Here is a 12,702-nt window from a genome sequence, read left to right on the forward strand (position 1 = left end):
TTTTCATACCTGCAATCCAATTACTTTGTTAAAAAAAATGTATTATTCTCCTCCTCTGATCTTCCCTCATTTTTGTTTTTGCTTCCTCCCTCTTCTCTTTCAGTAATTACAGTTCCTCTTGTGTTAGGCATCTTTTTATCCATGCATTTTTGAACTCCTCTTTTTCCATAAGATTCTTTGCATTTTTTAGTATCTCCTCCATGGTGTTTACACTCTGGAGGGTTACCTTTAGGGTTCTTGACTTGCTTTCCTTGTATTTCCCTAACCTTTTGTGTTCCTCTATGTTTTTACTACATATTTCCTCTGATACTTCTTTCAATATGCCCATTACATTTGCCATCTCCTTTTTGTCTCTTGAGATCTTGTTCTTTACTTCTTCCTCTCCTATACCAGTGATTACTATAGATTTGTTAATATCTACTGAATCTCTGACTAACTTAGGATTGTTTTGGATTATTCTTTTCACTTCCTTTTTAATGCTTTTTTCTTCCACCCTTCTTTCCAAGTCTTTCTTTACTTTCACCATTTCAGCATAAGTGCTTTCCACATCATTTTGTAGCTTTGTACAGCTTCATTCACCTGTGTTATCTTCTCCTCAATATCACTGCTCTGATCTATCAGACTGCTTACTTCCCTAATTGTCTCTGTATCATTTTTGAACTCTTCCATAATACTCTTGGGGTTGACTACTGTACTTGCCATTTCACTAATTTTCCTCCTAAGTGTACCCAATTCAAATGTTAGCTCATCTATGGTTGTGTCTTTTTTGTTGACTTCCTTTCCTAATTTTTCTATTTCTTTCTTTTGCAAGTGCATCTGTTTCTTGATTTCATCAATCTCATTTCGAAAAGCCGTCTCTAACCTGCGTACTCGTTCAACCAGTTTGTTGTTAGTCTCCATTTCAACCAGTTCTTGGTAGAAATCATCATCCTTTTATCTACCTTTATCTCTTTTCTTTTCCAAATTTGCTTTACTAAAGTATTTGGTCATTTTGCAGTACTAAAAGTGCATATAGTACTTACATTCCCTGGGGCAGATTGTAGACTAAACAAAGATCAGCTGATTGTGCGCATTCTTGCGCTGCTTGTTTACTTTTCTGTTTCACCAAGTCTTACTTAAAACTTCTTCTTTTTTATATTAGAACACCATTTAGTCTAACCTTGTACAGAGCTTGACACATATAAAGATACTTATTTAGGTAATGCCGCTGGCCAAGTTGGCCAGGTATAGAGTGGTGTCGACGTGCGTCTGTTCTCTCTCTGTGCCTCTGTGTGTGTCTGCTCCACAAATGCATGCATGCAAGCAGGCATACTCACACTGGTAAGCCCTGGTTCATGATACTCTCTGATACTGCATATAGAATAAAATAAAAATCCATCACCATAATTAAGAGGAAAGTAATGGGCTCGATATTTTGTCCAGATGAGAAACAATCCAATCTGTCATATTGCACAATTAAAAGATTAAAAGTAAATATAATGCTGATACTAAAGTCTAACCTGATCATCATCATCCAATAGTGGGTTGATTGCCTTCTCTAGCCTCATGAGACGCTCCTCCTTCTCAGCAAAGCGGTCAATGCACAACTCCAGCATTTTTTGGGCCGTCACTGTTAGAGTGCTCTTCACACCTGTAATTGCATTATAGAGAGGATATTACAGGTATTAAAGGACATGCATAATATGACATTACAGCACATACTGGGAAAAATATTAACATACAGGGGTGGCAGAGAGAAAGGAGGGAAACTTCATATCTATCTATCTATTGCCAGACGCCTCAGTCCCGTTTGGGGTGGCCACAAACAAATCGCCTCCAAGTCGCCCTGTCCCCCGCCATTTCACTCCCCTGCTCCCAACTCACACCCCCCTCTCTCATATACCTCTCCACCCCATCCCTCCATCTCATCCTCGGCCTTCCCCTCCCTCTTTCCCCCTCCACCTCACTCACATACACTCTCTTCGTCAGTCTTTCACCCTCCATCCTCTCCACATGGCCAAACCACCTCAGTATGTTCCTCATAACGCTTCCTATCACATCCACATCAACACCACAACGCTCCTTTATATCCTCATTCGTCAGCCTGTCTCTCCATGGGACTCCACAGGCTCCTCTTAAATAACTCATTTCCACTGCTCTCACTCTTGACTTGTGTCCTTCAAACAACATCTAAGCTTCACTTCCGTACGTTAGAGTTGGTATCACAATACTGTCATGTAGTAACTTTTTCACTTCCATGCTCACTTCCCTGTTTCTTATCACCGCTTTCAAAGAACCAGCAACCTTTCTTCCCTGCTGTACCCTTTCAAGCACTTCACCCTCCAAACCTCCATCCTTACTCATCACACTACCCAAGTACTTAAACGTACTCACATTTTCCAATTCCTCACCATCCAACCTCGCTGTACATTCACTGACTTCACCTCTCTCAAAGACCATCACTTTACTCTTCCCTACATTCACCTTCAGATTCCGTTTCTTACACACTCTCCCAAACTCATCCACCAAGCCTTGCAGCTCCCCTTCGTCTTCACTCAACAACACAGTATGATCTCCAAACAACAGCACAGGGAGTTTCCAAACACTATCCTCTCTCACCAGGGCCACTCCAACATCCACTACCCTACCTTGTACCTCTTTTATTACCCCATCCATGTACAGATTGAACAACCATGGAGACATGACACATCCTTGTTTCAACCCAACTTTCAAAGAGAAAAATTCACTTAGTTCACCATCCACACGCACTGCAGCCTTCGCACCATCGTACATACTCTTCACAGCATTCAACAACTTCCCATCTACTCCATATATTCTTAACACTTTCCACAATCCTAGTCTATCCACCCTGTCATATGCTTTCTCCAAATCCATGAAAGCCGCATACAACTTCTTTCCCTTTTCTAGAAACTTTTCCACTAAAGATCTGAGAATGAATATCTGATCTACACAACCTTTTCCCTTCCTAAAGCCTCCCTGTTCTTCTCCAACTAATTCCTCTGTTCTTTCTCTAACTCTGTCAATAAGTATCCTACCATACACTTTTCCTATTATACTAAGAAGACAAATGCCCCTATGATTACCACACACTTCTTTTTCCCCTTTTCCTTTGTACAAGGGAATAATTATACCTGACTTCCAATCCTCCGGGACTCTACCTTCCTCCCAGGCCAATCTGCACATCTTCCGAATCCATTCTACTACTATCTCTCCCCCATGCTTCAGCATTTCACCACACACTCCATCAATTCCTGGGGCTTTCCCTGATTTAACTTTCTTCATTGCTTCCACAACTTCTATCCTACTGATTTCTTCCTGTCTTCTCACCTCCCTCCTTCTCCCAGCCATTCCCCAGCCACTTATACTCGCATTACTTCCATCCTCCACGTTCAACAATTCCTTAAAGTGTTCTCTCCATCTGCTCACTTTTTCTCCCTTCTCCACTAGTAATCTACCATTTTTATCTTTCACTCCCCTGCTAACTTCACTTCCACCCTGTCTTACTCTTTTCACCTCTCTCCAGAACATTTTCTTACAGTCCCTCCACTTTACACTCAAATTCCTTCCAAATTCCTCATCCACTCTCTTACTAATCTTTTCACCTCTCTCTTTCTTTCTACATATAACTCTGTCTTCCGCCTCTCAACCTCTTCCACGCCCCTATTCCTCATCCATTCATTGTATGCTTTCTTCTTTTGTGCCACAGCCCGTTTCACCTCTTCAGTCCACCACGCTGTTCCTTGCACCCCCCTCCGTCTTCTCTTCCTTCCACACACCACATCACATGCTGCACATATTTCTTCTGTAAATATTCTACACACACCTTCCACGTCCCCCATCTGCTCCAATTCATATTTGCCCAATCGTTCCTCCACTTCTCTCTTATACTCTGCCTTTTTCTCATCCTCTTGTAACCTTTCCACTCTCCTTGAAACTACTCCTTCCTCTCGTCTTTCCCTTCTTCTGTTCCTCCATCTTACTTGGACTTTAATTCTGGCCACCACCAAGTAGTGGTCAGAAAGTCCACTCCCCCAACCTCTATAAGCTCTTGCATCCAATATACATCTTCGCATCCTTTCATCCACACACACATAATCAATCATTGCCTTCCTTTCATTCAGTTCACCACCCACCCTTCTCATCACTCGCCATGTATACCTGTGGATCATTTTATGCCTGAAGAGGGTATTGGCTATCACCAACCCCCTCCCAGCACAAATGTCCACTACCGCACTGCCATTCTCATCTATCTCAGCAGGCACACCCCACTCACCAACTATTCCATCCACCTTCACATTCCCAACTTTACCATTCATATCACCAATCAAAAACACTCTCTCATTCTTTCCAAACTTTTCCATGCACACTTCTACATTTGTCCAGAACTCTTCTCTCACTCTTCTAGCACGATCTTGCGTTGGTGCATAAACACACACAATCGCCCACATTTGTATTCCAACTTTCAACTTTACCCACACAATCCTTGATCCAACTGATCCATACTGTCTTATGCTCCTCTTCCATCTTTTACTCACAACTATCTAATTAGGAATTATCCTTTAATGATCTTGACTGACCTCAGTTTGCCGTTTTAGTCAGTTGTTTTACAGGAAGGGGTACTAACCTTCTGCCAACCCACTTGATGACATGGTGGAAACTGGTTGGTTAAAAGGTTACTGCCCAGTTTATTAAATGATTTCCTGGCTTATAGGAAATCATTTGGCTTATCACTCAATGCAAAGTCACCCTCATTGAGTGGCTGAAGGGTGCCCCATCAACTGCTCCAGGGATGGAGTGGAGAGGTATATGAGACAGGGGGGTGTGAGCTGGAGGGAGGACAGTGAAATGGCAGGGGACCGGGCAATATGGAGACAATTTGTTTGTGGCCATCCCTTATGGGATTAGTGTGTCTGACTATACTTAGATAGGCAGACTAGTCTCAGGGAGCGCCCAAAAGTGTCCCCGAATATATGTTGACAACACAGCTGGCAACATGTTTGGCTACATGTATGCAAACATGTTTCAGCATGGCTTCGAACACTGGTAGCAGAGGCAATGGGATAAGTGTGTCCATGTCAGGCAGCTGAGACTTCATCATGATGTTGGAAACATGATCTACAGGCTGGTGTTCCCAGCATGTTTGCACCCTTTTGTTAATGAGCTGTTTACATGTTGCCAGTGCCTGTTCCAGCACATGTGTGGACGTGCCCTCAGGCTCTTTGTCCCAGTCCCAACTAAACTCAAAACCTGGTTTACAATGGAGTAATTACAGCAATTATAAATGTATATCAGGATACAGTCATCCCTTCGTTATCAATCATAACTGGTAATGAACATGGTATGTAATAATGAAAACTTACAATACTGAGGACCAAAAACCTACGGGACTTATCCTAACTGGTCCGAGGCACCCATTGTCCAACCCTCACATTCCCTGTTGCAACAATTTAGACCCAAGTGAAGTCAGTGAATGTACAGTGAGGCCAGATGAGGAGGAAATGCAAAATATGAGTGTGTTTAAGTACTTGGGTAGTGTGATGAGTAAGGATGGAAGTTTAAGAGGGTGAGGTGCTTGAAAGTGTACAACAAGGAAGAAAGGCTGGTGGTTCCTTGAAAGCTGTAATAAGAAACAGGGAAGTGGGCATGTAAGTGAAAAAGTTACTACATGACAGCATTGTGATACCAACTCTAATGTATGGAAGTGAAGCTGGGACCTTGCTGGAGGGACTGAAGTCGAGCGTGAGAGTAGTGGAAATGAGTTATTTGACAGGAGAATGTGAAGTCACATGGAGAGACAGACTGACAAATGACAAAGTGAATGAGCATTGTGGTGTGGATGTGGATGTGATAGGAAGCATTAGGAGAAACACACTGAAGTGGTTTGGCCATGTGGAGAGGATGGAAAGTGAGAGACTGATGAGGAAAGTGTATGTGAGTGAGGTGGAGGGGGGAAGAGGGAGGGGGAGGCCAAGGATGAGATGGAGGGATAGAGTGGAGAGGTATATGGGAGAGAGGGGTGTGAGCTGGGAGCAGGGCAGTGAAATGGCGGGGGACAGGGCGACATGGAGGTGATTTTGTTTGTTGCCACCCCTTACAGGATTAAGGTGTCTGGCAATAGACAGACAGATAGACAGATAGAATACATACATAATGTTACAGTACCATAAACACACAGGCATGGTTGGGTTAATAGAAAGTGATCAAAAAGACACGATAAGGGAGAATATTTAATCTGCTGGGTACATGTACCTTTAAGACACTGAAGTGGGCTTGGGGTAAAGGGTTCTGAGATTAGGAAATGGAGAATTAGTGGTCCCAACCACCTGGGACTAATGCCACAAGTAGGACCTCATTTAAAGTAAGCAGGGTGAGTATATGTGAGTGTGAGTGTTTCTGCATCTGGTGGGCCAAATCTAGGGTATGACACAGCTCAGGGACGTGATAAAGAGATTTTGGCCCTAAAAATGTGCTATAATGGAAGAAGTGCAGATTTCAATTTAGCCATAATGAAAACTGTGATAATGAAGTGAACTATAACCAAGGGAATACTGTATATGCAAAGATCAGTCATATAGCACATGCAGCACAAAATCAAGACACAAAGTCTGATTCAAATTTCTTCAAGTGCTTGAAGCAGACCAAGGATGTGATCCTAACTGTTTTCATCATTAACATTATAATCCTATTTTCCACAAAAAAAAAAAAAAAAAAAAAAAAGGGACATCACCATTAAAAGACTGGAAATGGCATCTGGTAACAAGCATATGGATAATTACACTGAGACCTGCAACTTTCCTTATAGCTGAAATATAATCATAATGATGTAATGTGCACAAATAAATCATGCTCATTATATGTTCCATAGGTGCAATTTTGTTGTTCATGGCTTCCATCCATGAGCTTTTTTGTATTCACGAGGAAGTAAGCGAGTTAATGTAGAAAACAGCCAGTACTATTGTTAGAATGGGGCAATACTATATATTACTTACATACTGTACACAGACACAAATTATCCTTTCTAGGAGCTAACACAGTGCACAGACTTGAAGTGCAAATTTGTTTAGCAAACCCTGAGCTATGACCCATATTCCTCAATAAACATGGTTGGAGCTGTAACTTACATTTCCAAAAAATTCAACTGGAGCTGTCACTTGTGCTCCGTGGGTTACAAGCCTTAGCCATTCTAGCATATGTAAGTCTTAGTCACCTAATGGCTGCACTCCTGCTGCTATGCTCCCTCTTTTGTATCATTTCTGGTTAGTCCTTTTACCCTGAGGTCTTCACATAAGACCTCACTTCATGTCTTCTTAAGTTCACCCCTTGGCACTCTGCCTTCAACATTCATACTCATATTCCTCCTCACTTGCTTAACCTCTTCCATTCTCCATATGTCTGTACTATTTCAGTGATCCATTTGCAGTACATCTCTAACTTACTGTACATCAAACCATTCCCTCTAAGAAGTACTATTCAACCTGTATTTCAGGAGGGCATTATTTGTCCATCTCACCATCCTCATCTAAGTTTGTTCCCACCTGTTAACATTCTCATCCATTACTGGACATGTTGGCTGACATACTGTACATTTTCACACTTCTCAAATAAGCATTAAATTAATTTTCCATTTTGTGTGATATGAGAGTACCTTTACTGCCACGAGCACTGCCTGGTCTCTGAACTTACACTTGCAACTTCTGACTCTGGCAATGATGCAATAATCATGTCTCTCAAATTTAAAAATTAACTAAAGTATTCAGGAGAAACACTGTCAAAGTCTACATGATCCATTCTAATGACAGTTATAGGATTCCCCATGCATATTTATAGGGATGAGAAAGATCAGCTGGATGTGTAGTGCAGCCTTGAATGACAGGCAGACGGTGAATAGGATTTCAAGTGAAGAAATGAAAGAATAGGATTTTATGGTATTGGAGATGTAATGAGAAGAGGTACTGAGAAGGCTTGGGCATGTCGAGAAGATGGGGGATGACAACAAGCAGCTGAGGGTGAGAGGTATGAATGATGAGGTGGCCTTAGGGTTAAGGGACTGAATGAAGAGGTCGTTAAAGATTGAGAAGCAAAGAGACCTGCCACTGGGTGATATAGGCTGATGTATGTAAGCACGTCAGAGCCTTTATAAATGAAACAACCTAAGTTTAGAGTTCAGTGGCAGAAAAAGGTAGATGGAGGACGTGATAACTTGCTGAGAAAGTGAATGAGGTTGTCATCAAGTCTCACTTGAATCATGATCTGCTCATTAATATGAGACAGCATCAAGCCATTCTATATCCCTAGCATACAGGTCACCCACAGATGAATGTCATACTTTGCTGGTGGTGAAAAAATTGTTTGAAATGTGACAAAGCATGTCCAATCTGGATATCCCTCAATGACGAATGCAGAACAGAGCAGCCTTTGAGTCTATCCGGAACACAAGTGATCTGCCCTTAATCTACTGGCGCCCAGTGTCCTGTATAAAGGACAGAGCTGGGCACTTTCAAAATTTAATAAAGAAGGGGACCCTGGGATAGGGACCTATGAGCTTTGTGACTATGAACCGATAGGCCGAGGGCAGTATGCTTAGTACCCTTCCACCAAAATCCCATGGACAGAAACTCTAGGCACTAATGGGTTAAACACTGGGAAATCTATCAGATTCTTTAACCCACTGGCATCCAGTGTCCTGTATGAAGGACAGAATTGGGCATTTTCAAAATTTAATAAAGAAGGGAACCCCGGGGTAGGGACCTATGAGCTTCACGACTATGAACCGATAGGCGGAGGCCATTATGCTTAGTACCCGTCCACTAAAATCCCTTGTACAGGAACTCTGGGCCCTAACGGGTTAATCAACATGCCATATTGGCACAGGAAGATCAGGGTCTCCTGAAGCTTAGAGCCCTAGCATTTATGTGAAGCTGAATGGGATCACAGCCCTTGGGCCTGGTGGTCTTGGAGTGAAAGAAAACCCAATTTTGTTAAACTGCTCTTCAGAGTGACTGAACATCCCAGTCTTTTTCAACAAATCTTTTCAACAAATCTGTCAGGATCCCAAAATCTGATTGAGGAGTTCAGTGAACATGATACATCACTGCCAGAAGTACCATATGGGAAGCATTAAACTCTCTGGATAAAATGGTTCTATTGCCCAAATGTAGGTCTTGTGTGTTGCAGCCTTCCGAGATGGATGCCTGCCACTGTGATGTATTGATTCTATCACTGCTTCCCACATCCAATATATGATGTTCTTCAAGATGAACATTTGAATCAGGTGGCAAAAACAGCAGGTTGAGAAAGTGGAACAACCATTATCCCATGATATTTCCAACTAAATCAGCTGCTATAGTGTGCACTGTATGTGACTTCTTGTCATTAAAACCTAAGCCCAAATTCTGTGTCAGCCCAGAGGCATAACTGAGAGGCCATCTATTCACACTTGAACTTAGGGCTCTGACTACTTCGTCATTTAGGTATGCCAGCTTGTCTACTCCCCACTGACTAGTTTTGATTAAGATGTATTTAATCTACTTTGTGAAGATCTTTGGTGCCTGACAGGATATAAATGACTCAAAATGGGTATGTGGTCCGGCTCATTCAGATGGCTAGTTAAGTACTGTACCTTGTGATACCAGGAAGCAACTGGAATATACCACAAGCATCCTGCAAGCCCTGAAAAGCTAGATGCCAGATCGGTTGGAGTCTGTATACCATCACCATCTTGAATAGACATGTTTTGATGCATTAATTCATATGAGTCAAGTCTATGATTATCCATTGTCCGCGCCTTCTCGAGGACTGTGAATACAAGACACAAAAATTGGACTATGATCCTGCTGAACTAGGCCTTGGATCATGAGCTCCTGAAAGAAGACTTGAATTTCTGTAGAATTTAGCATTCTCCCTTTCCATACACATAGAGGCCTTGGTTTAATCACGCTTGTTCTAATGCTGTCCGCAACAAGGAGAGGGCATATAAAAGGTACCGGAGCCAATCCACCTCTGAATCACATCTTTTATACATTTCTGCCCGGAATCATGCTAAGTCTGTTCTTTGCTCTGCTAAAAATATTTTCATCCGTACAAAATGCTCTCAACTCTCTCACTCAAACTCTTCCCGCTCCTTCTGGCACCTTGTCAAAAACCTTTCTAACAACTTTACCTCATCATCCTTCCCTCCTCTTTTCTACTCTGATGGTTCTGTAGCTATTTCTTCTACTGATAAAGCAGATCTCTTTGTTCAGACTTTCTCCTCGAATTCCATCTTAGACGATTCCGGTGCTGTTCCTCCATCACTTCCCCCCTCTGACTTCTCCATGGCTAACATTCAAATTTCTTCAGCTGATGTATTTTCTCCCATTGCTGGCCTCAGTACTAATAAGGCATATGGGCCTGATGGAGTCCCTCCAGTTGTTCTCAAGAACTGTGCTTCTGTGCTTACACCCTGCCTAGGCAAACTCCCCTTTGTCTGTCAACCTGTACCTTTCCTTCTTGCTGGAAGTTTGCTCTCATTCAGCCGGTCCTAAAGAAGGGTGACCATTCCCAACCCTTTAACTATCATCCAATTGCTTTAACATCCTGTATCTCAAAAGTTTTTGAGTCTATTCTTAATAGGAAAATTTTAAAGCATCATTCCTATCACAACCTTCTTTCTGATCGTCAGTATGGGTTCCATCAGGGACGCTCCACAGGTGATCTTCTCACCTACCTTTCAGACTCCTGGTCATTCTCCTTTCGGGACTTTGGCGAAAGCTTTGCCATTGCACTTGACATCTCAAAGGCTTTCGATCATGTCTGGCATAAATCTTTAATTTCCAAACTGCCCTCTCATGGTTTCTATCCTTCTATCTGTGCCTTCATCTCTAGCTTCCTTTCTGTCATTCTATAGCCGCTGTTGTAGACGGCTACCGTTCTTCTCCTAGATCTATTAACGGTAGTGTTCCTCAGGGCTCTGTCCTATCACCAACTCTCTTCCTTTTATTCATCAATGACCTTCTAAGCTGTACATCTAACCCTATCCACTCATACGCTGATGACTCCACCATTCACCTTTCCATTCGATTCCCACAACGTCCATCTCAGCAGTTACTTCAACAGGCAAGGGATGAGGCTATGGCACACCTAATGTCTGACTTGGCTCGTTTCTCTGACTGGGGCAAAAATAATCTGGTTGTTTTTAATGCATCAAAGACTCAGTTTTTGCACCTATCAACACGACAAAATCTTCCACAGGTATACCCACTAATGTTTAATAATACTCAACTTAATCCTGCATCATCGTTGAACATGCTTGGGGTTTCATTTGTTCAGGACTTGTCTTGGAAAGATATTACATCGCTTGTAAAATCTGCTTCCAAGAGATTGGGTGTGCTAAGCCGACTCCATTCCTTCTTTGCCCCTGCACAATTGGTGACTCTATACAGGGGTTTTATCCACCCCTGTGTGGAGTACAACTCTCATGTGTGGGGAGGCTCCCCACATACAGCTCTTCTCAATAGGGTGGAGTCAAAGGCTTTTTGTCTCATTAACTCTCCCCCTCTTACTGACTCCCTTCAACCTCTGTCTCTTCGCTGCAATGTTGCACCTTTATCTCTTTTCTATCGCTACTTCAATGGTCACTGTTCCTCTGAACTGTCTGCATGTATTCCTCCACTTCTACGACGGGCATGTAGCACCCGTCTAGCAGCAAACTCTCACCCCTTTTCTGTCCAACTCTCTAATGCAAGAGTTAACCATTACTCCCAGTCCTTCATTTATGCAACAGGTCAACTCTGGAACTGTCTCCCTCTGTATTTCCTGCTTCCTATGATCTCCAGTCTTTCAAACGCAGTGTGTCAAGGCATCTCGAAATGAACGGATCTTGAATTTGGCTCTCTCTTGTATTTTGTTTTTCTCTTGGAAGGAACAGTTTTGCGGGCCCATTGCCTTTGGTTCCTTCTTCCCCACAAAAAAAAAAAAAAAAAAAAAAAAAAAAAAAAAAAAAAAATTCACAGCCAGGAATGCCAGTGTTAGGTTACGCTCCTGCCCAAAGATCCTGAAGGCCATCCATTTCCCCAACACCGTATGCAGCCTAAACTTGGTGAGTCATTATGGCTGGGAGGTGATGGCTGAAGTGGAGGAAGCCACTGAGCTTGGTTGGGTTTATCCTGACCAAGCTCTGGTCCCACATCTTGTTCTGGATATATTTGTCCCATTCTGAAATGAACCATGGCTGAGCATTGGAACTCCAAAAGTTTTGCCTACCTGACAGTTAGTTTGAGGTCCTACAATGAAAAGGGAAAGGGTACAGACTTGAACACAGCCATCTGGGAAATGACTATCTACCACTACCTCTGAAGGAGCCCAAGGAAACAGCAGACTTTCTATGGTGCTTCTTTAGAATCACTGTCTGAAGCATGTGTGATGCTGACTGGTCTAATGCGGCAGGTGTGACTCCATTCTACTCAAAAAGACACTGGGTTAACACAGAGCAAGATATTGCCACAAAGGTATCTGTGCCTGTAGACTTAAGTTTCCAGTCTTGACTGCACTGTGCTGTCTACTGCTACATGAGAAGCACTGTTATTATTAACCACAGCCCTCCCAACGAGATGAGATAAACCATTCAACAGCCCCAAGTCCACTGATATACCATCCCTTAGTATGACCAATATCTTACTTGGACCATGAGCAACCTCTCCTAAAATAAGCTGAGGCAAAGTGCAA

General features: G+C 42.6%; 1 protein-coding gene across 1 annotated transcript in view; it reads right to left on the reverse strand.

Annotated features, from left to right (window-relative positions):
- Positions 1-12,702, reverse strand: part of Taf1 (TATA-box binding protein associated factor 1) — a 667,992-nt gene that overhangs the window by 201,153 nt on the left and 454,137 nt on the right. Inside the window, exon 28 of the mRNA XM_080273519.1 lies at positions 1,500-1,630. Within this exon, the coding sequence (XP_080129645.1) occupies positions 1,500-1,630 (131 nt within the window). The remainder of the gene's footprint in view (positions 1-1,499; positions 1,631-12,702) is intronic.

This window comes from Coenobita brevimanus, chromosome 55, assembly GCF_032717465.1.
Source record: "Coenobita brevimanus isolate Jiangsu-jjx chromosome 55, ASM3271746v2, whole genome shotgun sequence".
NCBI lineage: Eukaryota > Metazoa > Arthropoda > Malacostraca > Decapoda > Coenobitidae > Coenobita > Coenobita brevimanus.